This window comes from Colius striatus, chromosome Z, assembly GCF_028858725.1.
Source record: "Colius striatus isolate bColStr4 chromosome Z, bColStr4.1.hap1, whole genome shotgun sequence".
NCBI classification, from domain to species: Eukaryota; Metazoa; Chordata; class Aves; order Coliiformes; family Coliidae; genus Colius; species Colius striatus.
In genome coordinates this window covers 76,062,140-76,089,791 of record NC_084790.1, presented here as the reverse complement: position 1 = coordinate 76,089,791, position 27,652 = coordinate 76,062,140, and the positions used below count along the sequence as shown (strand labels likewise).

General features: G+C 42.5%; 1 protein-coding gene across 2 annotated transcripts in view; it reads left to right on the top strand.

The window, feature by feature from the left end:
- The window catches only part of LOC104557438 (phospholipid-transporting ATPase ID), a 73,327-nt gene that overhangs the window by 13,509 nt on the left and 32,166 nt on the right, over positions 1-27,652 (top strand). For both annotated transcript variants that reach the window (XM_062019075.1, XM_062019077.1), the window contains exons 3-11: positions 5,340-5,398; positions 15,175-15,288; positions 18,052-18,150; positions 19,118-19,179; positions 20,681-20,753; positions 20,942-21,012; positions 22,153-22,235; positions 25,974-26,132; positions 27,077-27,165. In XM_062019075.1, the coding sequence (XP_061875059.1) occupies positions 5,340-5,398; positions 15,175-15,288; positions 18,052-18,150; positions 19,118-19,179; positions 20,681-20,753; positions 20,942-21,012; positions 22,153-22,235; positions 25,974-26,132; positions 27,077-27,165 (809 nt within the window). The remainder of the gene's footprint in view (positions 1-5,339; positions 5,399-15,174; positions 15,289-18,051; positions 18,151-19,117; positions 19,180-20,680; positions 20,754-20,941; positions 21,013-22,152; positions 22,236-25,973; positions 26,133-27,076; positions 27,166-27,652) is intronic.

The following is a 27,652-nucleotide window of genomic DNA, read 5'->3' as shown; positions in this document are numbered from 1 at the left end:
TAAATACAGATGTTATTCTGTGGTTTAGCTCCTAAATCTGTCTGCCTGGGAAAACAGCCACTTTCCCAGTGACTCGGTCTCAGTGGTTAGACCAAGAACTGGGCATTAAGCCATATTTATGTGCACTGAGTTTCCACTGATGAATAATGTGAAGCAGTTTTCAGTGGCAGTGAAATGATAACTTGGAGAGCAAATCCCATTCCTTCTCTCCAGTGATTTGTGACTGCAGTTTAGAGAAGTTCAAGTTGCTTAGAGACAGAAAAAAGTTTCAAGAAAAACTTCTCATCTGATTGCCCTTCAGGTTTCCCCTCCCTTTTTCCTCAATGCTCTCAGAACATTATCAGGGCATGATAAGACATGCGTGCTTGGATCTACAGCCAAAATAGGCTGAGCTGTGGTTTCCAGGCAAAGCTGGTGTAATGCTTGACTTACCCTAACTTATTTTTGTTTTTATTGTGATCATGCAAGAGGCTTCATTTCTGTTCAAACAGTCCCAGAAACAAGTAAGAATTGTCTTGTTTCTGATAGTTGAGAACTAATGGTTTAAGAGGCACAGTAGTAGGACTTCATGGTACTCTCTTGGTAAAAATAAAAACACTGAGGCTGCATTGCCCTGCCTGTATGGTCAGTGGTGGTTCTCTTTTGGTGCAGCCAGAGGACAGAAAGCTCTACTTGCTGATGCTGTTGGGTGAGCCACTCTTTGCAATTCATGTTCTCACCCTAGCCAAAAGTATTAGCTGTTATCCAGTAACAAAAATTAAAGTCTTGACACTAAAAATTAGCCATGTATCATCCAGTCCAACCCCCCCACCAGAAGAGGACCACCTACAGTAGGTCACACAGGAGCTCATCCAGGTGGATTTTTAATGTCTCCAGAGAAGGAGATTCAACAACCCATCTGGCCAGCCTGTTCCAGTGCAGGAACAGTCTCTGGCAGGCCAGAGACTTTCCGTTCACTTTTCAGCCAGGTTCCTGGCCATCTCAGGCCTTCAGAAATGTTAAAGAAACCTGACCTTAGACCATGCAACTGGGCACAAGAGGGCAATGCCTTGCAAGTCTCATTTGTTTCACATTCCATTTCTTCACATTTCTATGCCCTACCTAAGCTGTTTGCAGCTATTTTTGTGTCTCATATAAAAGCCATTCTTGGAGAGTGCATCTCTCACTATGGTGAGAAGCCAGGTTCCTTTCCTGTACAGATGTGGTTTCTTTTTCGGAACATCTGAGATCCTCGAATTCAAATGCATGTGTCAAGTGCCTCTTTCCCAGCTACACAGACCCTAGGGGCAGGTTGAGGAAGGGATTCAGCTCCTCACACCTCCAGCAAGGCCTGGCAAGAGCTAAGGAGCACATGGATTTTCATTTCTGTGTGCAGTCTCCTCAAAGGCTGCCCAGCCTGTGAAAACAGAAAGTCACTGCAGACATTAGAGCCTTTCAGAAGCTGCTGTGTGACCCTGAGTCTCTCCTGTGTGCCCTGTGTCTCATGGACTGGCAAGGGATTAAATAGCCAGAGAGCTCTGGTTCTGGATGTCTTTGTGCCTCTCATCCATCATGCATGTCCATAGCCCTTTCTGGGAAGGTGGCTGGGCAAACCACCAGCGCAGGCAAGCACAGACAATGTTGTCCCCTGCAGGTACCCAGCCTTTCTTTGCAGGGTCACAGTAAGCTTGCTTGTGCTGCTCCACGTAAGCACGTGATACATGCAAACAGCTCTGCTTCTGCCTGCTGGTTCTCTTTCCCAGGACCTATTCCTTTTTACATTGAAGCTGTTTATCTTTTCTGTGGCATTTATTCCAGGACCAGGCTTGCAGTCCCTGGGGAGGGGATAAGAGTAGCACTTACTGTATGGGCGGAAATGTGTGAGTGTTGGGAAGTTCTGTTTTAACAAATAGCTTCATCTTTCATCTGCTTTGATAATACTAGTTGGTCTCAGGAAAATTCCTAAAGGGGCACTTAACACAATAGTTGAAGCCCTGCAAGCCTGGACCCCTTCAGCTCTGCTTCTGTCTTCCTCTGAGACACCACACAAGTTACTCTGATCTCTCTGTACATTGTTCTGCTCATTGTGAAAGATGAGAAAAACGTGTCTGAGGAAAGCAGTGAAGGATTAAGTGCTTTGAGGGCCTTGAATGAAGCCTCTGTGGTTGGTCCCAATCACCCAGTCGGGGCAGATGGGAGCTGAATCAGAAATGCCTGACACAGTTAGATGTGCCTGAAGAAAGAGAAAAGCACGTGTACTTGCTATCGTAGCTTTACATCAGTAATTAGAGGACTTGATGAGGACAGCCCACAGACAGACAGCAAAAAAGATGGCAATCTAAAAAAGGGTTTAAAAATTAGGGATGTTGTGTTACTTATGGGGTTATTGGAGGGAAAGGAGGAAGGGCAGCAATTCAATGCACTGAATAGCTTAGACCCTTGCTAATACAAGAGTGAATAAACAGGAAGAACTAGATGTCTTAACACATCATTTAACAGGTATAATAGACACGTGTTGGGATAAGTCATGAGGCTGCAATATTAATAGAAAATAATAAACCTCATTCTGGAAGGGTAACAGAGGTGACAAGGAAAAAGAAGTTTTCCTTGTATGTTCATGTGCTCTGAGGTCCAGGCTGAAGAAAGGGATGAACAAATTGCAGATCTCTGAGTAATGCTACAAGGGTAAACACGGGCACAGCAAACCAAGAAGGGCAGTCTTGTGTGGGGAAAAAAAAAGGAAAAAAAGAGTTCTGAGAGACAAAGTGTGGTGGTAAATGTAGAATTCAAGCTATGCAGAGGCAGAGTTGGAGAGCAGTGTAGAGGAACACAACCTGTTCAGTGGTTTGGTGCTGAGGTGGGTAATGTTTTGGAGCTAGAGAGGAGGCTGTTTCCCCCCAAATGGGAGGAGCTGGCTGGTGCCATGAAAGCAGGAGGGAGTGTAACTGGGAGTGATTATGAATTATCACTATGATACTTAGGAAAAAAGTGGCAATAGCAAAATGTCTAAAAAGGACTTTGAGAGGGAAATCTTCAATAAATATTAAGAAATAGTAATTGTGATCTCATGGGAAGGAAATCTGGGGTGGAGGGAAAACTAAGCAGAGCTGTTGTTTCCTTAAATAACTGATTTTAAGGGCACACACACAAGTTATCTTCTTTCATGGAAAGATTCACTAAAATGGCAAAATCACAAGCTTCTTGTTCATTTCAGACAGAGGAAGGGTGCCTCTAGAAGGTAGCTTGTTTTATGCAACACAAACTGCGTGACAAAGTCTCAAACTAGGAAAAAGCTATCAAAGACTTAAGGAGCAATAAAAGTTGTTCTGTAACAGTTGGGATCTCTGGGGTTCTGTAACCCTTCTAGCAAGAAGGAGATCAAAGACAGTTTAAGTCTTCTACTCAGTGGGAAAAGTCTAACAAATAATGATAAGAAATCTGGGATTTGAGTTTTATTTTTGTTTTATTTTTTTCCTTTAGACATCTAACATAACAGTTGGCAGAAACAGAGGAGAAAGAGGGAGGTTTATGGCTGCAATAGAAAAGGAATGGGTTGGCTAGGTAAGGTAAAGCATGGCCTACAGTAATGCTGCCCTTGAGAGTTTCTAGTGCACAGTCAGGCAAAGTTCAGAAGACTTGGAAAAGAGTAAGCATACTGTCTGTCTTGAAACAGAGGAAAAAGAAAAGGTGAGCAATTATGGATATATTTGCTTCACTTTTTGTGGAAAGGTTAAAAAGATCCAACAAACCACTTCAAAGTAACAAGAAGTGTGTGTGTGGGGAAGAGATGATTAACAGTCAGCAGTCGTGAAAAACTGCATCAAGCCAAAAGTAATTCCATGTTAGTGGTAGCCAGAGGGCTAGTGAAAAAGCCTCAGATAGCTGTCATGTATCTTAACTGTCTCTCATGGCGTTTTTACAAGTAAACTGGAGATACATGCTTGAGAGAAAATCACCATTCAGTGAGTGCCAGGATTCTCAAAAAAAATATGCCAACAATAGTTATCAATGATTATGAAACTTGAGAGAATCATCTGGGATGCATCCTGAGTCTGGTATTCAGTATTTTCTTTTGGCTGGCAGAATAAAGAACACAGTAAATCTGAAGGTGGCACCAGGCTGGCAGGAGCTAAAAGTGCAGAGAGATAGGATTAGAATTGACTATCTGGAGAAGTAGTCTGAAAAAATTGGATACAGTTCAGCAAGGACAAATGAAAGATTTGCATTGCCTGATGAGGCATCAGCTCTGCCAGAAAGGATCTGCCAAAATGGATCATATTCTGGAACACTGTCATCTGCGTGCTCACGGTGCATACGGATATTATTTTAAATTACTTCTCAGTGGATTCTCATGCCAAATATACATTGTCCACAAGATAAGTGGAGTGTAGCTAGTGCTCCAGTCAGCTTTGGTAAGGCCTCAGCTGCAAACTATGGCCTGTTTTGGTCACTGGATGTCCAGAATGAGGTGAACTAGCTGTGAAGCCTACTGGAGAGCAGCAAGAGTGATGCTGCTTCTGGCAGATTGACCTGTAAGAAGTGACTGAAGAAACTGAAGTTGCTTACCCTTGAGAAGAGTAGAGTAAGGCATAACAGCCTCCAATACATAATAAATTCTGTGTCTTTGGCAAGCAGAACAAGGAGCTAAGGAGGAGAAGAAGCAAACTGTTGACCATCCTAGGAGAAAATCTATATTTTTTAAAATTGGAGTAATGAGTTTTATGTCAGATAATGTGGAAAAATCTCCGCCAGGGGAAGGACACTGCCATCCTGGAATAGGTAGTCTGAAAAACAGCCACCACTGGAGCTTTCTAGCACATTTATTGAGTGACAGGCACAACTCTGTCTTGAGGTAGAGGGTAGATTTGATGACCTCTTGAAATCCCTTCCAGTATTTTTTTATTTCATGATTGATATGGTGGTGATGTCCCATCTGGGATGGTGCTAGGGGATGCATTTGTACCTGGAGAAGGTCCCTACCAGTGGGCTGATGGCAACGGTTTCAGAGATTTCAGGGGGGAGAGGTGGAGCAGGGTGGGAATAGTGAGCACCCCTAGTTAAGTGATAATTTTTAGTCAAGGAAAATTGAACAACCTGTAAAACCAGTGATGGCATTGTAGTGGGTTGTGGGTAGAGGAGACATGGAATATGGGCTTAGAGTGCTGTGGTACCAGTCCACAGTGCTCCTCTAGCCTGCCATCGGCCTCTTCAATTCTTTGACATGGGATGCTTAACCCAGAGCAGATTCTAGGTAACATTATCTTTTAGCAGCTCTGTTTGAGTTTTCTAATGCTTTGCTCGTATCCGTATTGGCTCCACATAACTTCAAGTGTGTCTAATGTGTTGCCTCTTCTTTACAGAGGAAGAGAGACATCTTCAAGCAAACAACCGGGATTTTAATCTGCGGTTTGAATATGCTGTAAGTAACCAGCATTTGTTGCTTCGTGCAGATGTACTCACAGATCTAGCTGCATCTGCTTCAAGTCCTGAATGTGTTTTCAAGGGGGTGATGTGACTGCAGGCTAGCTGTGACTCTGCAAACAAGGCAAACATGTAGCAGACGAACCACCAGAGATGGTTCATTGCTGAGTCAACCATAAGGAGCTCTGCCTTGGGAGTCAAACGTGCAAATGGGCAGCTGAAGGAGATTCAGTGCTGGAAGGGTTCAGGGCAGTGATTTTACAGATTTCCAGGAAATTATTTGTGAGTCAAAACATTTGCAAGATCAGGCTCCAAGGCCTTTCAATAATGGAAACTGGAGGGAGGGGGGGGGAGTTTTCTGTTGGGAACGTGTCTCCATTTAAAGAAAAACATGAAAGGAAGTGTGTCAGTTCCTCGGCTCTTTCAGTGAAATCGCCTCTGGCAGGAAGGTTTTGAATCTGGCCTTTTTGGCTTCCTGCCAGCTTTATTTCCAGATTTTTAACAGCCTACTTAGGTGCACATTGTGCCATGAAGTCTGTGACACGTCTTGGCTCTGACAAAGGTCTGTCAGGCTACAGTGCCAGGGAGCCCCTTGGACAACTTGATTTCCAAAGCTTGTGGACCATTTCCTGGCACAGAGGATGGCTTGCTTTATCTGCTAGACCTGTACTGCCTGGCTGCAGGGTCATCTCCTCTGCAAGACGACCTTGAGGATGTATTCCTTCAAGTGTTGGCAGCTGCTAAATACTGAAATGAATTTCGTAATTTTTTTGTCCTCTGCGTATGTGAATTCCAGTGGTGAAATTCATCCTTCAGTTTTACTCACAAGCTCCTATGAATCATGTTTTGGTGTAGGAACATCACAAGTATTTCTCTTGGTAAGAACTCGACATTTCAGAACACTGTAATTTCTCGTAAGACAGCAAGTCTGACCAGGGATCTTGACGTAGCTGATCTGTTGGCAAGGTGAACTGACTGGTTTTCAGTGGTCACCATTCATCCATGAACTACCCAACTCAGGCTAGAGACTACCTTGGTCCAGAGATGCTGCACGTGTCCTAAATATCAAACACATTATATTTAATATATGTAAAGGACTATGAAGCATGAATGCCTTACAAAGCCTGGTGATTTGAGACTGGGAAGGTGAATTTGTTTTGCATTTGTTTCCCATGTGTGTGGATTTGTAATCTTGCATTGAATGATTGCAATGTAGGCTATGTGCAGCAGTGGAGCAGGAAAGCAGGGGGGAGATGTACAATGGTGTCAGGGTAGGGAGAAAAAGGAACTCTTCTGGTTCTGATCTGGTTTCTGTGAAAAGCCACTCGTAAGTCTAACTCTGCGTGTCACTGCTTCCCAGCAGATTGCTTACATGCCCAAGGATTTGCAAATAACCAAAATTAAGGAGACAACTGAGGGAGCTCTGGAGGGTTTCCATGAGAGTCTATTCATTAGGTGTGAAAGAAGAGGCAGCCAAAAACTCAGCTCAATATAATCTGTTAAGACTTGGCATTGGGTTTCAGTAATCCTACCCTTCATTTTAGTCAGTTGTGGGCAATGATTTCTGGAGTCTAGTGTACACTGAAGCTTAGGAAATCCAGAAGTGTCCAGAGCCAAGCCTTGAAGTAGTGAGTCGGGGGTGAGGTACTAAAAGGCTATAAGTTGTGGTGCAAGCCCTGCCCTAACTGTACAGGGCTGCACATCGTGTTCTGGGCTGCTTAATTCAAACAAGTCCTAACAAAAGTTCCATTTCTTAAATTCGCATCACCGTGGTGCAGGGAAAGAGCTAACCTTGCTCATAAATTACTTCAGATATTACACTATAGATTCCTAGGTGCATCTGGAGATGCCAAAAAAGCAGATTGCCTTCTGGTACCCTCCCATCAACCTATGCATGATGTTCCTGAGAGTTAGCTCTTCCAGTCCTGTAGTCCACTGCAAAGGTCAAATCTGGGCCTCTTGGTAATGTTCAGATTTGTCTGCATCCATGCTGTGGGGTTGCACTGCTAAGCGATAGGATATGGTCCAGGGTGGACTGAGACTGTTTGAACTCCAGAGCATGCTGTGAGATGCTCAGGCACAGCTATTAGCTTCAATTGTCTCTCAGCACACCGACACGTTTCTGGGTGAGGTAATTTCTGTCTCTGTAGCTGCAGTACTTCCTCTTCAATATATCTTCCTACCCTCATGTAGTTAATTTTACCTATGTACAGGTCAACAACAGAAGCATTTGGACAATCTGTGCTTCATTGTGGAGCTCAGCTCTTTGGGATATGAGACTCTGAGTATTTGGGCAGTGGCATTGTAATTTGTGTCTTTTTGAGATTTGCTTTACTTGATAACTTAAGGCCATGCAAGCCATAAAACCTATAGAACAGGTTCTTGTAACAAAGCTAGGTGAGGCAATAAATGTTTCTTTAGGGTGAGGCAGTGGCTGTGAGAGGCCAATAAGGAAAAGAAAGGGAAATGCAAACAGAGGTGTAGTGTATTGCCTTACTACTGTGGCCCAGCTGTATGTTGCAGCTGGTGTGAAGACTCAAGCCTTTCATTAAAATCAAGTTTCTATTATGTAGGCATAGATCAAAGGTACAGAGAAACTTTGTCCTCTTTTAGTTTCAGTGAGAACAAAGAAGCGGGAAAGTACAATCAGAGGTGGATTATCCCTGAATAGTTAGTTGGTGGTTATCATCTCTTCCTGGTGCAAAGTCAACAGGATATCTGTGAAGGAAGAAGAGAGGACCCGAGAAAAACTTGTGTGGAGTCTGACATCAGCCCCAGCAGCTGCTGAAAGCTTGCCCTCCTAGTATGAAGCAAGATACCCAAATGTGCTCAAACCAGCTTTGCAGGAGGAACCTGATGTACACCATGGAAAGCCATGTCTGTCAATGCGTGCAAGGGCATGTCCAGATCCATCACATTGAGACCTGGAGGAGACTTCAGAGGCAAAATTCATTCCCAGAGCTCATCAGAAAATAGGCAAGAGGTCAAATGGCATCACGTCCCTGCCACGCTGTTCCAGCCATGGAGCTTCTTTAGCTGAGCACTAGCTAGGCAAAAGAGTTGGGTAATGTAGGAAGCTGGACTGGCAGTGTAGGATGAAGATAAGACGTGGATAGGAGCTGCATGTGGTAGAAATCTCTTGACACAGAGACTTCTTGGTGAGGCTGAAAGTTTCAGAGGAAGAACTGAACGTGCCTCCTAGGTGTATGAGATTTGTCAGGCTGGAAGATTGGAGTCATCTTCATCTGTGTCAACAGTGACCATGTAGACTGAGAGGGAACAAGGGAAGTGTCTCTTTTCTGAAGTCTCTTATGTCTCTTCTGATTTTTGCTGTGATTCCTGTGGCTGGGGGCAGCAGCTTCAAGCAGTGGCAGTGCTTGGGTAGTTCAAAATTTGTTTGGACATAGTGTGAAGACTGAAGCTGAAACTAGAGGTCTCCGATTGGCGAAACCAATCCAGACATCCTTGGCCTTGTCTTGCACAGCAAGAACACAGTAGCTTATAAAAGTAAAACAGAACTTAAAGTGTTGTGCAGTTAACTGGATGGACTGAGTGTGAAGGTATGAGCTACCCACCAGCTCACAAAATTAATTAGGGATGACTCAGCAACAAAGTGTGAATGAGCAGCATGCGAAGGCACTTTGTGCAGCACAAAAACGGACTCAATATGGGTCAGTAAAACCAAAAAGTCAAGTCCTATTACACTGCAGTCAAGAAGATCCTTCTTGACTTCAGTAAGACATTTACTTGTGTAAAGACTGAAATAAATTGAAAAGCAGGATGCCAGTTGTCATCCAGCAAGATTTAAGGGATTTAATCAATGTTCTTACCTGAGGGAATTCAGTCTGGACACAGTGTCCCCAGCAGAGATGTCTGCCCTGTGTTGGTCTAGCAAGACGAGCACTCTGTCTGTCAACATTCTGGAGAAGAAAATCTCTTCTGAATGCTTTTAATGTTTCCTCTGATCCCAGTTCTCTTTTACTTCTTTGCTTGTACATTGGAATTCAGCACAGCTGCACTGGGACGTCTCAAAGGGCTGTTAAAACAGATTTTAAATTGGCTTTCAGACAATAGGAGAGGAAATACAGGGCCCACAAGTCAATGACAAATTTCATCTTGGATCTGGATCTAGGGTCAAACCAGCATCCTTTCTACCAGAGCAGTAGCAAGGGGTCTGGTTGCACTTCTGTTCTCCTCAGTCACCTGATGAATTCTCTAGTGAAGTAAGAGGGATGTATACAACTTCCTATGGCAAACACACATTGTCTCAGTCTGGATCAGCAGTAGTGTTCTTATCTCTCTGACATTTAATTAGAGAGTGAGGAGCTTCAGTTGTGGGCTCAGATTCTGCTTCACCTCCTCCACTCACATGCTCTGATCTGAGAAGGATGCCTGGTGTGTTATCCTCAAGGACTTTGTCATCATGGTCAGGATTGTGGCAACAGCTGCTCTTTCTTCCTCCTTCAACCTGCAAACACTTCCCAGTGTTTGCCACACTCAAGGCAGATGTGAGTGTTGTCTCATTACACGAAAAGTGGTCTCAGTAGCCCCTCAAGGAATTGCAGCTGCAGCAATCTGCACTCCTTCTCCATTTAGGAAGGTGTTAGCTGGATTAATCTGAAGACCAGGTGAAGGAACAGCCAGAGCAGGCCTGCCCTATGAGAGGGGACGAGCTGGGAGCTGAGGGTGACCCTGCCACAGGCAATGCCTTCCTTGACCAGGGTGCAGTCCTAATGCATCTGGCTGTGTGAGGATAGGGCAGGATGCTAGTAACATACTGACCAACCCAGACAAGGTTGATGAACCAAATCCAAGGTCTATCTGGGAAACCCATACAGAGTGGCAGGAGATGGAGCTGAACGTAAGACTACACAATATGCCCAAGGGCCATCTGGAAGGCAGAGCTGGGCAAATCCATCTCGGAAACTTAGTACAGATATCAGGCTGAAGACATACTCCTATAACATAGCTCAGATGAGGACTGAAGGGCTATGGCTGGGCTTAAGTGATCTCCTGAGACTTGGATTGTGGATGGGGACACACGCTAAGGTCAAATCTCTTAAGGCATATTAGGGTCCTGACAAGCACAGAAAGGTTGTGGTGTGCCAGTGGTGAGCTGCAGTGAAGCGTAATTTGGACCATGTACCTCCATTCTTCATCTTAGCTTAAACCTCATGGAGACAAATGAGAGCTTGATAAACAGAGTACTATCATTTGGACTTTGCCTCCTCTGCACCACTGAGCAGTGCTCTGCCCTCCTTTTTACTTCTCCTCCCTGCTTGGCAGCAGCTTCAGGTACTGAGCTGAACAAGAAGAGAAAGCAATGTAGTCAAAGGATATGACCAAAAAAGACCTTTAGATCCTGCATGTGGCCTGTCTGTGAGTGATGGTGTATGGTCATCAAGATGTGCCACCTCTGTCTTCTTCTGTGTCCTCCTCTGCACTGCCATTGTGCAGACACTCAGCATAGTGGTGATTAACTGCTGTGTAATCTGATGACACCAGGTAGAAGGAATAACATAGGAAAACATAATCAGTGACCACATTTTCCTAGACATATTCCTGAAAAAAGAGGAAAGAAAAGAAAAAAAAAAAAGACTATTGTAGATTGGATATAGAACTTCTTATTTCTGGTGTTTGGCCAGTCTTTTACTCCTGAGGGTCCGGATAAGATCTTTACAGGGACCAGATGGATCCCACCAGCATCCTGTTGTACTTGCTCAGTCTTCTGTTGAAGCTGCTGCTCACCCTCAGGAGTAAGGCAGAGAACTTGGTAGGATTAAAACTGATTAGGTCTGACTATGCTGTACTCCCTATGAAAGCAAAGCCTGTGTGACACCACATGCCTGTTCCATTTGTTTATTCAATACATCCTTGAGTACATTCGCAGTCCCATGGTCACATTTGTGCAAATGGCATCTGTGTGCCTTCAAATGTCACTGCTGAAGTTGAATCAAGTGCCATCAACTGTGCTTCCACCTCCTTCTTGCAAGGATTTAGCAAAGCACCTGAGAAAGACATTTCTGCTTCTCAGCTGCTTATCAATCTGTACCTTGTACTACACAGCTACCAGTGAAATTGCCAGGTGTTGTGCCATGACACCTTGCTGTGTGATTTGCCAAGGTTTTGCTAAAATTTGCTCTGGGACAGGTTGTCTAGCTACTAGAAATGAATATGCCACTGAGCCACAGGTATAAATTCAGATGGTTAATACTCTGCCACGTGCTATCTTTCTGGGTATCACCCTTTAGCCCCTGTCATCTAGGCACAAAAGCATCAATGTCTCTTCTTGCCAGTGATTTTTATGGCAAGGAGGCGATTGTTTGCCCAGTGAACAAAGGTAGCAGCCATCTGCCAAGCACTTCCCTGTGGTTGGACGTCACAGACGGACTTCTGAAAACACCCCCAAAGTAACAGCTCATCCACCAGATCTGGACTTGTGTAACTGTGGTGCAATGAGCACTATTCTTAGGGACAGCATTTTGGTGGAGTCACACCTCCAGGAGGTGTGAATCTAGCCCCTGAAAAGAGCAGATGAGAATAATCCCTCTCCCACAGACAATGTTGCTCTCATGTCAAGCTTCACATGCGGAGAGCTTGAGCATGATGGTGGCTAACCATGCTCAAGCCTATTCATTTAGGACATGGGCACATGCAGGGGCTGCCCACCGACAACCAGAAGTCAATGATAGATCGGTGAGTAAAGATCCCAGTTACTATCTTTGTCCTTGTCCCATAGAACTCCTTTTCCTAGATGTTTGATTTCTGTAAATCTAACATAGAACCAGAGGTTTCAGTAAGACCTCCTAATTCTTAACTGCTGCTTCAAAGATATTTTCTCTCCATCTCTTTTCCCATGTGGGTGTTACACTCGCTAAAGGCAGAGAATGAGAGAGTTAAAGCAGATTTTGTATTACCATGTAGATAATACACAAATGTGTATTATCATATATTTGCAGGGGATGCTGCTCTTCCATTGCTTCTGTTACAGCAGTGTCAGTGGAGTCTGTGTACAGCACATATCCTGTGGTGAAGAGTCTTGAAATAACTCCCACTTAACTATGTGCCATGACATAAAATCATGACCTCATATGGACTGTCTAACATACACTGTGATGCTGCAGATTCTTGTCATATCCCTCACATCCAGGAGTCAGGTCCTGGTATAGCTCTAAAGGAGCAACAGGGTCTGATGGTGTTAAGCATCATGGAGTAGGATAAGATCCAGAGCAGAGGCCGACTGAGGTTTCCCTATAGTCAAGTGAGAGTGCGAGCTGTCAAAGCACACAGCCCTGGAGAATTGCATGAAAAGATAAATGATATCTTAAAGCTTCAACTGTATCCATAAAGTGGGAATGCAGAGCTTTGAAATGGAAAATCTGAAGTTTTCCCTAGTTTGCTTTATCATGTAATATTGATATTCCTTTAGACACTGAAGGCCATGAACAAGTTACACATTGAATTAGAAATCTTGACAGTGATTATGAGTTCTTTTTTTCTGGTGCTTAATTATAGATTCTAAAATAATGAGAAGATCTACTACAACACTCCCTATCATTATCCTGAGGTCTGTAGTGTCCCAGGGTCCCAAAACCGAGTGTGTGCAAAACAATATCACAGTCTTGATCTGCTACGGGGAAAATATTGGATATCCAGATTCTTGCAGTTAGGCTTTTGTAAGCTGTTATATCTGGGTTTTTTACCATGACTAATGGCAATAGGAAACAAAATGAATGACTCTGGTTCGTTGAGTGGTTTTTCTGATATAGTTAATGGACAGAAATAGAAGGCAGCAATTGAAATAAAACACTCTCATTCTTTTCTTATTCTCCTCTGAGATTTTGCATGCAATGATCTGTAAACTTTGAGTGTTTACTGAATAAGTATATTCACATTGTGTGTGATCCTCCAAAATCTGTTGACACACAAAGATCAGGTACGCTGTACTTAATTCTTCCTGCAGATACTGTCTCCTTTTTTCTTAAGTGTCTGTGATATTTTTCTTCATATTAATGGGCAAAAAGCATCTTTAGATCCATTTTTTATTAAAAATAAAGAACCTGCCAGAGTCTGTGTCTGGTGGACACAGACTTGTCAGGCAATTTATGTCCCTGTATATTAGGTTTGCAGAGGATGCTGCTCTTCCATTGCTTCTGTTATAGCAGTGTCAGTGGAGGCTGTGTACAGCACGTATTCTGAGGTGAAGAGTTTTGAAACGACACCAATTTAAGTACGTGCCATGACATCTAGATCACAGACAGACCTAACCATGCTCAGGGATAGCTATATGATGCCAGGGGATTGGTAATATTATATATATGATGATCACTGATAAACATATTTTCTTGCCAGAGTGCAACCAAGGAGAGGATTTGGCTAGCTCTTCCTTGAAGGGCATTTTCATCTCTGCTCTTTTTTGAAGACCTATTTGTTTGCTTGTACCAAGGATAAAACATGAAGTTAAAAAGTTGAAGGATGTGACTGTACTTTGTGTCTGGGCATTGCAAAATCTAGTAACTACCTAAAATGGAATAGCTTCCCCCATACACACCTTAGAGTGGTAATCTTAAATAACTCATTTAATGCTGGAAATACTCTGATGTATGTCAGTTTAGATGTTGAGATCCCTGGATTAACACATGGTTTGGAAGTGGCCTGTGATTCTTACTTAGTGGCTCCTGTCCTCACACCAGTTTAGCAATATCTGCAGGCTATTACAATACTACAATCACCATTTTCTCTTCCGTTGAACCAAGTAATCTATTACTGAATGAAGATTCAATGTGTAGTATTTACTACCTTAGGTTTCCTGTGAAGGGGTTAATTGGCATGTCCTGGAGAGCTTTGAGGGGAAAATTTTTAGATGTTCTGGCAACAGTTGACATACATGCTTCCAGGACAAAACCGGGATGAGTGCTCAATAAACTTCCCATGAAAAGAAAGTTCAACACATCTAAAAACTGAAGTAACAGCCCAATCTGGTGAGCTCAGTGTGATGGATTGAGCCTGTCTGTCAGGTGGCAAGAATTGGACAAGAGCTCTCTGATCTTTGGCAAAGAAAACACTCAGTTCTGTAGTCTGGACAGATATGGAAGCAGCCATTGCTTGTGCAATTAGAAAAGGAAACTGGAGATAGGGAACAAAATGTAATTCACTTACTGAAACGGTGAGTTCTTATGTTAGTGACTGTTTGCACAACACCACATTCAAGTGATCTTTGTGGAACAGAAACAAGACGACTATCCAAGCTGCCAGTTTGGGAGGATGCTGAATCAGCTAAAATAATAATGTCATGTTCTGCTCCTGGGAGGACCTACAGCTCCTGTGGGCTTGTCCAGCAGAACGGTGCTTCAAAGCCTCAGACAAGTTATAGATAGCTGAACTAACGTATGTTTTCTAATTGCTTCGTAGATGCTGCTGGAAAAATCGTTGTGTTCTGGTTACAGTTTTTATTTCTATTTGTGCATTGTGTAAATGGGAAAACTATTGATAAAGGGAAGATATGTCTCTTTGAGCAACTGCATGTACCTGTATCTACCTGCAGTTGCAGGGGCACAAACTGAGCATCATGTTTTCACCAATTCAAGCAGGAATTCTGTCTGTTTATCCAGGCCTGGCTTAATTGTGTGGGGGAAAAGGAAATGTTTTCTGAGCTGCTGTTGGAAACAATGCTATTGCTAAATATAAGCAAGTAAAAACATAGTTGAAATGGGTTGTGCTGTAATTTTGTTTCCTGTTTTACCAATCCTATTTATTTTCTGTTTTTCCCTACAGAACAATTCAATTAAAACATCGAAATACAACTTCTTCACTTTCCTGCCTCTCAACCTGTTTGAACAGTTCCAGCGAATAGCAAATGCTTACTTTCTTTTCCTGCTGATCTTGCAGGTATGAGTTCACTGTGCTGTTCCTAGCAGATTGCATTGCCTGTTATCAAAGCTGGTCTATGTATTGATAGCTGTAACAAAGTGCAAGCTACACCCCTGTTACGAATTAGCATCTTAGTAAGACCTTAAAATAGACAGAAAGTAGAGCAGAGAAAAGCAATTTACTCCCTTACCTTTGGATATGAGAGTTGAACTAAATTAAGAAAAAAATGTAACTAAAGTTTCAACAAACTGTGTACCATTTTCATGCCCTATCCTACTACCCCTTTGTGTCCACATCCAAGCACTCCTGGTTGTCGTCAGATTTGCATTACCTATTCCCCCTGTAGTACAAAAGGAAGCAGTCTCTCATCTGCAGGGTTAAGTGCAAACTCCATTGGTAATCTCAAGGGAAACAGCAAGAAAAGAAGAAATTTGTAACCCATACTGTTTCCTTGGGAAAGTAGCAGTTAACATCAGGAAGGCTCAAGGTTGGAGCTACTTTGTCTAAGGCTGAATATTGCTGCTCCCTGCTCAGCAGGGTGAGGGAGGTGTCTAATATGGAGTCTGTCAGTCAGTGGCTTCGCTATTGAACCCTGTGGCTCGTAACAGCACTTAGTTGGGCTTTGCCCATTGCTGCTCATGATGCTACTCTATCTGAAAGCTGAACACACCAGAGAAATTAATACCAGGATTTCTACCCCTTTGCACTTTGCTAGAAGATGGGTAAATGCAGCATACTCAGTTGCTGCTGAGTCATACTGGAGTGCACGTTGTCAAAGAAAGAGTGTAATTTTGATTGTGTTTCAAGTATATTTTAAACTTGACCATATCAGTAAATAAGAGTTCGCAAAATTACCTGTTTCAAATGCTTTTATCAATTTCAGCTCAAAAAAAAGCATAGGCAACATTTTGTTAAGGCTGTAGCAAACCACATATAATCTTCTTTGCTTGTTTACAGGGAATGAATTTATGAAACTTCAGCCCACACATATTTTTCCAGAAACTAGTGAAAATGCCTTTTTGGTTAAGCTGACAATACTGTTTTTGTGTTGTACTGCACTCTAGCTGTTTATCTATCAAATTCAGAGTATTTAAAATTATTTGCCTTAAATTATACTACTGTGTCTCCACCTAGGAGCAACTGTGTATAAAAGCATACAGTTTTATTCTGATGCTTGCATCAAGGTAGGCTAAAGAGGGCAGCCATTAGTCTTTTACGGTTACATCTTTCTCACAGAATCACAGAATGGTAGGGGTTGGAAGGGACCTTTAGATATCATCCAGTCCAACCCCCCTGCTCAAGTGGGTCCACCTAGATGAGGTTGCACAGGAACATGTCCAGGCAGGTTTTAAAAACCTCAAGCCCCAGGTCCTGCAGCCTTTCCTCATAAGGAAGATGTTCCAGTCTCCTCAGCATCTTGGTGGCCTTGCACTGAACTCTCTCCAGCAGTTCCCTGTCCCTCTTGAGCTGAGGAGCCCAGAACTGGAAACAGGGCTCCAGATGAGGCCTCACCAGGGCAGAGGAGAGGGCGAGCAGAACCTCCCTTGGCCTGCTGGCCACACTCTTCTTGATTCATCCCAGGCTGCCATTGGCCTTCTTGCCCACGAGGGCACATTGCTGGCTCATGTTCAGTTTGCTGTCAACCCACACTCCCAGGTCTCTCTATGCAGAGCTGCTCTCCAGCAGGTCAATCCCCAGGTGCAGGACTCTGCACTTTTTCTTGTTGAACCTCACGAGATTGATTCCTCTCTGCCCAACTTCATCTATTTATGTTTCCCCTCTTCTGACTGCTCACTCCATCCCTGTAGCACTGGGAGTATTTCATCCTGTATCAGGAGTGGATGTAATGGGTAGGCTGAGGGAACTGTGCCTCCCCACTCCTTAGGCACAGCCTGGTAGCACATATGTGTTCACAGGTGAGAAAGTAGTGTTTATGTTTTTCTGCAGCCTCCACAGCTAAACAGGGCTGTGATTGCCTCTGAATATCATTCACCCTGGATGGATTTGGTGGTGTCTGTAGGATCTGGGTTGTGACAGCACAGCAGAAAGAGCAATCTCAAAGAGCATTTTCTCTACCTTGAAGTGGGTAGAAGTGGCTTTAGTGGTGTAAACATCAACTTTACAATGCACATGCAGTTGGCAGTGCCCAAACCCTATCAGATGGCCATACGAATGTTCTTATCACATTTCCATCATTAGTTCTGTTCCTCTAAGAGGAAGGAGAGCGCTGTACTGGGGTAAGACATCCATCTCTGCATCGCTAAGGCATGACACAGTCACCTTCAACTCTTGTGTCCCCTCGCTATTAAAAATGTAGGAAACAAAAACGACTCTGTTGATCTTGGAAGTGCAAGCTCAGCCCTGGCAAGAGCTGTGTGTTTTTTAGCGGTATGATGTTATTGGCAAAACGTGAAGACTTACTGAAAGAAAAAACAGAAGTGTTTGAAGGCTCTGCACAGCAGGCCTTGCTCATCTGTCTCGGGGCCTCTCACAGCAGGCTTGCCCGTGTCAATGCCTCCAGAGAAATCCACTGGGGACTTTGAAATCCTAGCATTACAAATGTATGCTAAATTGCAACTTGTTTTGCAAGCAAAGCACAGGTTCCCTGGCTGTCCCACCTTTATGAAGCCATATATAAGTGATAGAGCTTCATTTCTTTCTTTATTCTGTATTCAGGTATCATAGAAAATTGTTATATGGAGCTTCCACGGAATACAGTGTTTTGTTTCCATTTATCTGCTGCAGTAGAAATTTCTCAACTCAAATCTCTTCTTCCTGCAGCTGATTCCTCAGGTTTCCTCACTGTCCTGGTTTACAACGGTGGTGCCCCTCGTGCTGGTGCTGACTGTATCAGGAGTGAAAGATGCCATTGATGATTTTGTAAGATCTGTATTTCTGACCTGTACTTTGGAGTTTGCCTGTGATTCCTCAGCACATTGACTAAAGAAAAACACTTAAACACAGACAATGTCAGGCAATTGGAGAACACATCTGTGGCCAAGATGGGTTCTGAGATTAGATCCCCAAACGTATGGTTCATTAACGAAAAAGGAGCTAGGATTTCCAAACTGCTAAGGAGCCCAACAGCTCCATTGACTTTCTCTGAAACTGCTCACCATGTCTGAAAGTGCAGTCACCAACAGATACGCCTGCACACAGGCACAGAAGTCTATTCTTAGGCTTCCGCTTTGGAGAACTCATCCTCTGCCATCTAGCTGCAATGTAGGCAGAAAAGAAAACATTTGGCGGGATGTAAGCATGTAACTTGTGTGTGACTTTTCAAATTTGCACAGCTTTGGCCAGTCTGGTTCCATCAGAGATCATGGTCAAAGTCCTGCTGACCTCAAGGGGTGATGGTAGAACAGAGTTTAGCATCTGTTTTTCTCTCAGTATGTAAAAAAAAAAAAAAATGATGTTCTGTGGAGACTTGGTGCAACGTCCCAAGCAGGCAGGTGAGAGGTGGCGAGGTACCCTCTCGGGGGCAATGCCAGAATGTCTGTGGCCACTTTCTGTATCAGAGCAGAGGAATAGATTTCTCAGGATGCTTGACTTATAACCCTGTGATGGATAGGACCAACACCAATTGAGTCAGATCTGTGCTCGGTGACATATAACGCTCTGCCTTTTTCTCTCCAAGAGCAAGACCCACGTTGCCTGTTGCTCTTTGCAGTCCTGTTACGCCCTGTGTTACTAGTGTAAACATGGGCTTGACTATGACTCAGTTATGACTCTGATCCACCCGACCTATTCAGACAGATGAGTGAAAGCCTAAAATGTCAAACTGCCTACTGCTCTTGTGTCCTTGTTTTCCTGGAAATGCCTTTTAACATCCTGATAAAATTTTCAGAACCGACACAAAAGTGACAAACACGTCAACAACCGCCCAGTCCAGGTCCTGATCAATGGCATGTAAGTCCTCTTTATTTTGCTGTAATTTTGACTAGGAAGACCTTTCCCCCATCCCCCCCCACATGATTCTCAAGGATCACTAAATAATTTAAAATGGAATTTTCTGTCACGTCATTAGATTACTGTAGAGTTCTGGACCATATGTCTGATTCGTGAACCCAAGTCACAGCACTACAATCAGTGCAGACGTAGCTGTAGCATTACACTGACATAAAGCAGATTTTTTCTGTTCCTAGAGGTATATATGTTTAAATAAATAATACTTTGAGTATATTGTATTATTTTACTCCTTACCCCAGGAGTGAAAATCAAGGCTATTTTCCAATGTCCATTTACGTTCATAGCATTCATTTCTTCATTAAGCAAAACTAGGCATTATCAACATTTGAAATTAAGAAGCAGGAATAACTTCCTCATACATGTCATAGTACTTTGAGCATGTGTTGCACTTCTGACTTAGACGTACCCGAAACATTTCAGGTGTGTGCTTTTCACATTGAACTGCTAGCACTGTTCTTTCCTGCAGAAAAAAAAATAGCAGAGGCTTTGGCTTTTGTGGCAGACAGATGTGCTGTTTACTTGTGGCTCCATGGAGTCCATCTGTAGGACACAGCTGTAGACAGCTGTGAAGTCTCTGGTGACATTTCTTCTCTGCTATAGATAGCAATATGTTGTGTAGACTCCAACAGATTATCAAGAGTTAATAATACAACTGGAAATTGAAGAATAGGAACATACTTTTTGTGCTTTCTGCTAAGTAAACTAGTTGCTTAGTTTACTGTGTGTTAGTCACTGTGTCTAGGAAACATACATTGAAATAGAAATTGTCTAATATTTTGCCTTTGTTCAAAAACTGGAAACTGCCCAGCTCAGACTAACGTTGAAAAAGCTGAGCTGAACTCCAATTTGAATGTCCAGTCCTGTTTTGCTAAAGCTTTTGATACTCTAACCTCTAGATTGTGTACATACAGCTGACCTGGTCATACAGCTGCTTGCAGCTTAACTGACTGTCTGCTTACACACCTTGCTTAGTTCTGTGAAGACCACCGCAGACACAAGCTTAGCTAGGCACATGCACAGCCAAGGCACCTGCATTGATCTTCCTGAGAGCCAGGCCCACACATGACCAGATCTGTTATTCTGGACCATAATACCACTTAGAAAAACTTACACAACTGGCAGTTTTCCCAGGTGTTTGGAAAGGGTTATGGCCATTTCCTGAGTAGTTGGTCCAGACAGAAGGACAGTGCACATGGGCTGCTGTAGAGATTGATGTCAACCCTGCACAGGTCACCTCAACCTTTCTTACAGCCTTTTTTGTATTGTGGTGGTCTGTTAGTTCAGCATGGATCATGCCACATCATGGCAGACCTTGCTCCACCCTGTCAACAGCCCCGGTCCTGGTGGCACCTACATTCTAGCCTTAGGAGCAAAGCTCAGTATCCTGCTTTCCCAAGTGGTATTTGTTATATGAACCTACTTACTTGGAGTTTTCTTGCAGGTTAAAGGATGAAAAATGGATGAATATCCAAGTGGGGGATATAATAAAACTAGAAAACAACAACTTTGTAACAGTGAGTATAGTTTCTCTTGATCCTGCTTAGTCTCTGTTATTACTTTTATCACTCACAAGCAAAGGAGCCGGTGGTGACGATAACTGGCTCAGATAACTGCCTGCAGTGTGCAGGCACCACGAGTAGCATCGCTGTGCCATGGCCTCTGACTGTGTGAACTCATGCCAAGTCTGTGTGTCTGTGTTCAGGCCGACCTACTGTTACTGTCAAGCAGTGAGCCGCACAGCCTGACATACATCGAGACAGCTGAACTGGACGGGTGAGTGAGCCTGGCCCTCAGGCACTGTCACTGCTGCCAGTGCGAGGCCAAATCTTCCCTGGTGTCCCTGGGTCCTTCAACTTTACCTGCAACAGCTTTTGTAGCAACAGTTTCCTAATACATAGAATACACTTTGGGTAAATACTTTGAAAATAACGTCTGCTGGATGCTTTTGGTTCTTTCAGTGCAAAGTTGTGTGAGGAAGGGACTTCTATTTTTAGTGACAGTTGTTCTAACAGTGAGAGCTTGAAATGTGTTCTTGCACCATCCCAGAGTGCTGCAGAAGCTTTCCATTTCTTGTGTTTCTCTTATTATTTTTCTCTCAGCCAGATTATCTGGGTGAGATAATCACAATGAATAAACCCAACAATCTCCTTTGGACTGCTATACCATGATATTAATCCATGCACGCTGCAGAGGCTTCCAGATGCTGGTTGCTCCAGGTCACAGCTGACCACAAGTCAGAGGACTGCAACTAATTTTTATTAATTGGAATAAATTGGATCTGACCTCAACTATATGACCCAATTTGCATTACCTTTTCTGCTCTGCTTGGAGCTAACATCTTAAAGGAAGAGGCAAGGCCAGAGAGGCCAAGAAAGTATGTATCTCCCAATACCCAAGACAGCCCTCTGGACTTTTCCTATACACTTTCTACTGAAAATGAGCCAAGTGGTTCCTTCACACACAAGTGCCAGGAGGCCTTGAATACATGAGGGGTTTCTTTGATATTGCAGTTCAAACTTCCTAGCTTGCAAGTCCCAAGTCTTCAGTATGCTTCAGGACCAGAATACCATGGGAGAAGATCCAGAGCTCTCAGGGTTCAGCATGATATGAATGACAGGACAGACAGTGAGATGCTCAGGAAGCTACTTGGTCTTGCACCTTGTAGTGAAAATGAGAAGACAAAGTCACTCTCTTTGGTACCATGGTACCATGTCCAGAATTCCTCTGGCTTGCCTGTCTTTCCAACTGAAAGACACATTTATACCTTTTGTTTGGGTAAAAAAGGCTGATGATGGTCCATCAGATGTCTAAGGAAGAAGATTGTCCTCAAGAACAGGAGTGACTTTTTACAGAGAGCTTTTAGTTCACATAGGACTTCTTGTTCAAGTTCTTGTCTTGTGTTATTTGTTACAGTGAGACAAACCTGAAGGTGAAGCAGGCACTGACAGTCACTGCAGAGCTTGGAGAAGATCTTCAGAAACTGACAGAGTTCAATGGTGAGTCTACATGGAAAATTCTCGTTCCAGAGGATTTGCCCAAACACCAGAGTCCAGAGAGTGTGCAGCAGCCTTCCATCCAGGCTGTCCCTTGTTCTCTACTCAGAGTTCTCTGGATACAGGGTCAGGAAAACAGAATGGGTTCATTGCAGACTGTACAACAGGTATAAACAGTATACATAATGAAATTCCCCTTCACTTGCAGGTCTTGATGCATGAAACTGCATCGGTGGCATTTTTTCTTGTGGCTGCCTACTTTTCTTTAGCATCTATCTGTTTATGTTAAGACTATCCACCTCAAACATCAATCCAAATGTTCATGTAATTGCACAGTGGAAAATGTTTACCTGAAACTGCATTCTTAGTTCTGATCTCTCTTTTCACACTGCACTTTTACATTGATGCAGCAATGCTAATGCGTTGATTACATTTAGCTTCTGAGCAGCAGCACTTTCTAGACACCATGCAGACCTGAGGATTAAATCTTGTGCACAGAGGACAGGTGACTGCTTCCCAGCCTGAAGCCTTTCTCTGCCAGCATGCCTCCTCTATCAATATCACAAAACAGATTGCACTTTAAGATATCGAAAGGCAGGCAGTGAAGATGTGGTTAATGGGCAACGTGCTCTTTTGTGTATCAAATATAAAACAGATAAGAAAGCACTATTTCAGTTGGAAGGGACTGACAACAATCATCTAGTCCAACTGCCTGATCACTTCAAAGCTGAACAAACGTTAGAGCATGTTGTTAAGGGCATTCTTTACATGTCTCTGAATCACTGATAGGCTTGAGGCTTTGATCACCTCTCTAGGAAGCTTGTTCCAGCTTGTTCCACCCTCTTGGTAAAGAAATGCTTCCTATGTCCAGTCTAAACCTCCCTTGGTAGTTTTGAGCCTGTCTCTAAATCTCAGGGAATATATAGCACATGCACTGCAAGGAGCTAGACATGTTAAAACCAGAATACTCTCTGCTTACACATTGTCTATCTGCAGAGAGAGGATGGGAGAACAGACCAACTAGTGTTAGTCACACTCTGCAGTGCCCTGCTGGCTTATGTATGAGAGCAGGATTACAGGAAGAGTCATTATGGAAAGGAGTAGAATGAGTGCTGCTGTCCTTGGAATATTTCAAGGACTACAGACTCTCAGGAAGTATTTTTAGATAAAGATGATAAGTACTCTTTAAAAAATACTTCTCAAAATATCTAGATGACTCTGGCCTAAATGATTGGAATGTGGCAAAGAGTTAGCATAGCTGGTACTGTCTTTGGTAGAGTCCTCCAAAGGCATGGGTTTTTCTTTCGCCTTCTGCAGTGAGGTGTTATGCAATAATGTGTGTGGTCTTGGCTGAGTGTCAGCTCTGTACATCAGGATTTCTCAGGAGTCATGGCTGGGGTTCTGAGTGCTTTAAGTCTAGTGAAATGTGATTTTACAGGTGCAGTTAGATGTCTTATGTTAATAGTCAGAGCGGCATGCCTTATCTTTTTGTTTTTTTCTGAAGAGACTGTAGTATCTATCAATCTGTAAGCAAAATTTCCATCTTAAATAATTTTTCAAGCATTTCCTGTGTAACACTTATCTAAGGATTCTGCATTCTGGAAAGTGCATAACTAAAGAAAGTTTCTAAATCTTGGAAAATTAAAACTTTTAAAATCAAGTATTTATCTGTCCTTTAAATCTCTGTTTTAGTTATATTGTAAATAAAAGTGACCCCTTCGCAATACTTAAAATGAATAAATTGTTTCCCAGAATGATTTATATTTGGCAGAGTACTGGGAAGAGTGCCTGGAATCAGACCCAACCTTGCATTTCCCTTAGCAAACTTCTGTAAAAGTATTTAAATATTTATGTAACTCTTTATCCAATTATTTCTTAAGACAGGAAGAGAGTAAAGGGTTGAGCAGCTAATAACAGGCACTCAGTGGAACGCTTAATGTGAGTTATGGTGTTTGTTGACATCGGGGATAGTTCAGATAAGGAAGATGCTTGTGAAAAGCTGAACTTCTTTATTTGATTTGGGGAACTGGGAGATAAGAAAGGAAACTATACTTTTTGGTTACCTGCCACTTATCACATCTAGACTTGTCAGTATTTAACTCTTTCCAGTGAAATGCATTCAGGTATAGTCTTGCTGATAATGGGAGGAGGAGACAGAGGCACTGTTCTTTACTGAGGTATCTTCAGCTGTAGAGTTGCTGGGGTCAATGCAGATACCTTGGGGGAATCTCTAGAGCTTCGAACTCTTTTGTGACCAGTCTAATTTGAATTAATCTCTTCTAATCTCAGAATCAGTATATCAGTAACCCAGACTAATACTCTTATTGTAGTGCAGATGGTGGATGTTGATGTTGCAAGGTTCTCACAGGAGCCAGCATTGTCCCACAGCTGGCATGAGTAAAGGCACTGTTTGCCTGGTGGGGAATCCTTCACCAAAGGCTCCTTGTGCTGTGTTTCAGATCACAGTGCAAAGCCTCTGTTTTCTGTGTGCTTTTCAAGGAGCTGCAAGGGTTGTAGTAAGACAGGTGTCGTTACTGCAGACTTTTAGAAACGACGGAGGACAGGTCTGATTGTTCTTGGGTTAACTTTATGATAAATCAGATGAGTGTAGCTGTTAGTATGACCTCTGATGTCACATATGTCACAGAATTTCCTAATCACTTCAAGTCTGATGATTGATCTACCCTAGAGTACAGCTACTTTTCTAAGAAAGGACACCAATTTTTCATTTTAGAATTTGAGGTGGTGGGGACTGCCACAATACTAAACAATTGTACTTTGCTTCTGGACTTCTCTGGATTTTGTTTCCAGTCTCTTGAGCCTGGTGTGTTTTGTCTCAGAACAACTGGAAGTGCTGTATTCTCTGCAAATGCAAGGCCTAAGTAGATGTTTGCAGCCTGCTATAAAAATAAGTTTAATGTTTCTGACAATTAACTAAAAAAACCAAACTCCTGGATTCCCTTTCAAGACAGTGCATTTGTATTTTCTAGTTCTTTTCAATACGTCCACAGCGCTCTGCTTTGAATCTTTAGATGTCAGGTGCAAATATCAATTTAAATAATCCTTTTTATACTGAAGTATCTGTGTTTACAGTTTTGTGTGAACGTGTTTTTGTTACAACAAATAAAAAGTGTGGAAATTGACATAGGCTATCCAACCACTTATGGTGTCAGCCACATGGACAAAGAAGTATCTTTTTTCCTGGGCCACTGGGGCTTCAGTTATAAAACAGATGAAATTTTAAAAGTGTGAACAAAGACACCTCATTTAATTACTCTTTTGCAGCCTTCAGGCTACGATTTTTCCTGCTTGAGCTCCTGCAGTTTTAAAGAAAATGGAATACTAATTATGGGAGGTCAGCACTTTTGTTAAAGTTATCCAGTGACTTCCTACCACTTTGAACTATCTATGAAAGGATTAAAAATATGTTGCTGGTTCAATGTTTCTTCTCACCTATGCAAAAGCTGTGGAAACTTTGTTTTGTACTCTACCAGTAAAAAATTGCTGTGTACAGAGAACAAGATTAATCCAAGTTCATTGTGATTCATTGGATTATGACATGAATATGGGGAAGGAGCAATATCCCACAACATCAGTAAATATAGGATACAGGATGAGTACGATACAGACTGCAGCTACTGTGTGAAATATTCCCTGTCCAGGGGATAGCTGAGAATGCAGTACTGACTGAGGCCTTTCTGGGCCAAGATTTACGTTTCTGTTTTGACCTTCCTTTTACAGGTGAAGTCAAATGTGAGGCACCAAACAACAAACTGGATAAGTTCATGGGCACTCTTACTCTTCGAGGAGAGAAGTACGCGCTAGACAATGAGAAGATGTTGCTGAGGGGCTGCACTATTAGGAACACAGAATGGTGCTTTGGTCTTGTTATTTATGCTGGTAAGTAGAAAAATCAACAGGTGAGTTGCAAAGCACAGCAGGACAAGCAGGGAAGTAGATCACACCCAGTATACTCTTCGGAAAACATGTTTCTAACAGGTACAAGAACAGAAGCAAAACAACATATGAGATCCCTTGGTTTAACTCTGGGCTAGAACTTATGCATATTACAGGAGGTTTAAACATGAGATTTTTTTATAGTGGTCTATACAAGAAAACTGGATTGCAAAAGCTGCATTATAACATTCAATTGCATCCTGACTAAGGGCTTTAGTAAGCAAAAGTAGTCTTTTATTTCAGAAGTGCATGCAGCAAGGTACATGAGAAAATTATTGATCAATCAATTAAAAAGTATATAATAATGAAGTCTGTTTAAGAATGAAAGCTGAATTAAATCTGCCTTTGCTGGCTCACACTGCACCAATTGGAGCCTTTCTCTCACCAGGCTTGTTAAAAATTTTTCACACTTAAGAGTATTTGATTAAAAATTTCACACCATTTCTATGTGATTTTAATCCCATTAGAACATCAGGGTCATCAATATTATTATAGACCATTATATCTATGCTTCTTATGAGCATAGATCTTCCATTGTTTCTATACTGCTGTAGACACGTGAGGTGATGTGTAATATGTTACCAATAACACAGCAGTACCAGGTATTCTGTGAAAAGTTATTAAACCTGAAAGGAAGGATTGGCGGTTGGAAGAAGAGACCAGGGTCAAAATCCAGAATTGATGTTTTATGTGACTCTCTTCATAAGTCAAGTCACCTAACCTTTTTCTGTCCAAGTTTCCCACTGACACTGTAAACTGTAGGTAGATGCCTTCTAGAAAGCTATGATGGGTACTTATGTTGTAAAGCACAGTGAGACCTGCAAGGGAGTCACTTTTAGAACAGCTCAGCTTTGTTACCAAACCTCACGAGTGTGTTTCATGTGCAGGGCCAGACACTAAACTAATGCAGAACAGTGGTAAAACAACTTTTAAGCGGACAAGCATCGATCGACTCATGAATGTCCTTGTGTTGGTGGTAAGTCTGATTAATTTGTCTTCATTTCTTCAGATGTACTCATCACTTCCAGATGCTCCACCTCTTTGTCCACATAAATGAAGGAATATCACAAGTGACTAATGATAAAAAGAAAAGTTATGTAAAAATTTATTAGCAGTGTAGTTCTGCAGCGCTTCTGCCAGCCCATCTTGCACAGCAAGGCCATTACATTGACAACATTAAGGACTTTTCTTCTGAGCTTTTCATTTGCTCTGCTCTCTCTTGCTCTGCTTTTTGTGTGTGTGTGAAAATCACTTTGAAGCTTAAAAAAATCCTCTTGTTTTTGGCTACTAATTTTGTCATTTTCTATTTAAATAAACATTAGCAGTTCTCCCTTTTCCTCTTGATTTCTTGGCATCTCTGGTGATATCTGCATATGACTTGGTAATTGGGTTTGTTAATTTTCATGGTGCCAGCTTCTGACTTTACACATTAGGGTAAAATTTTAGACACGGTCTCACTAATA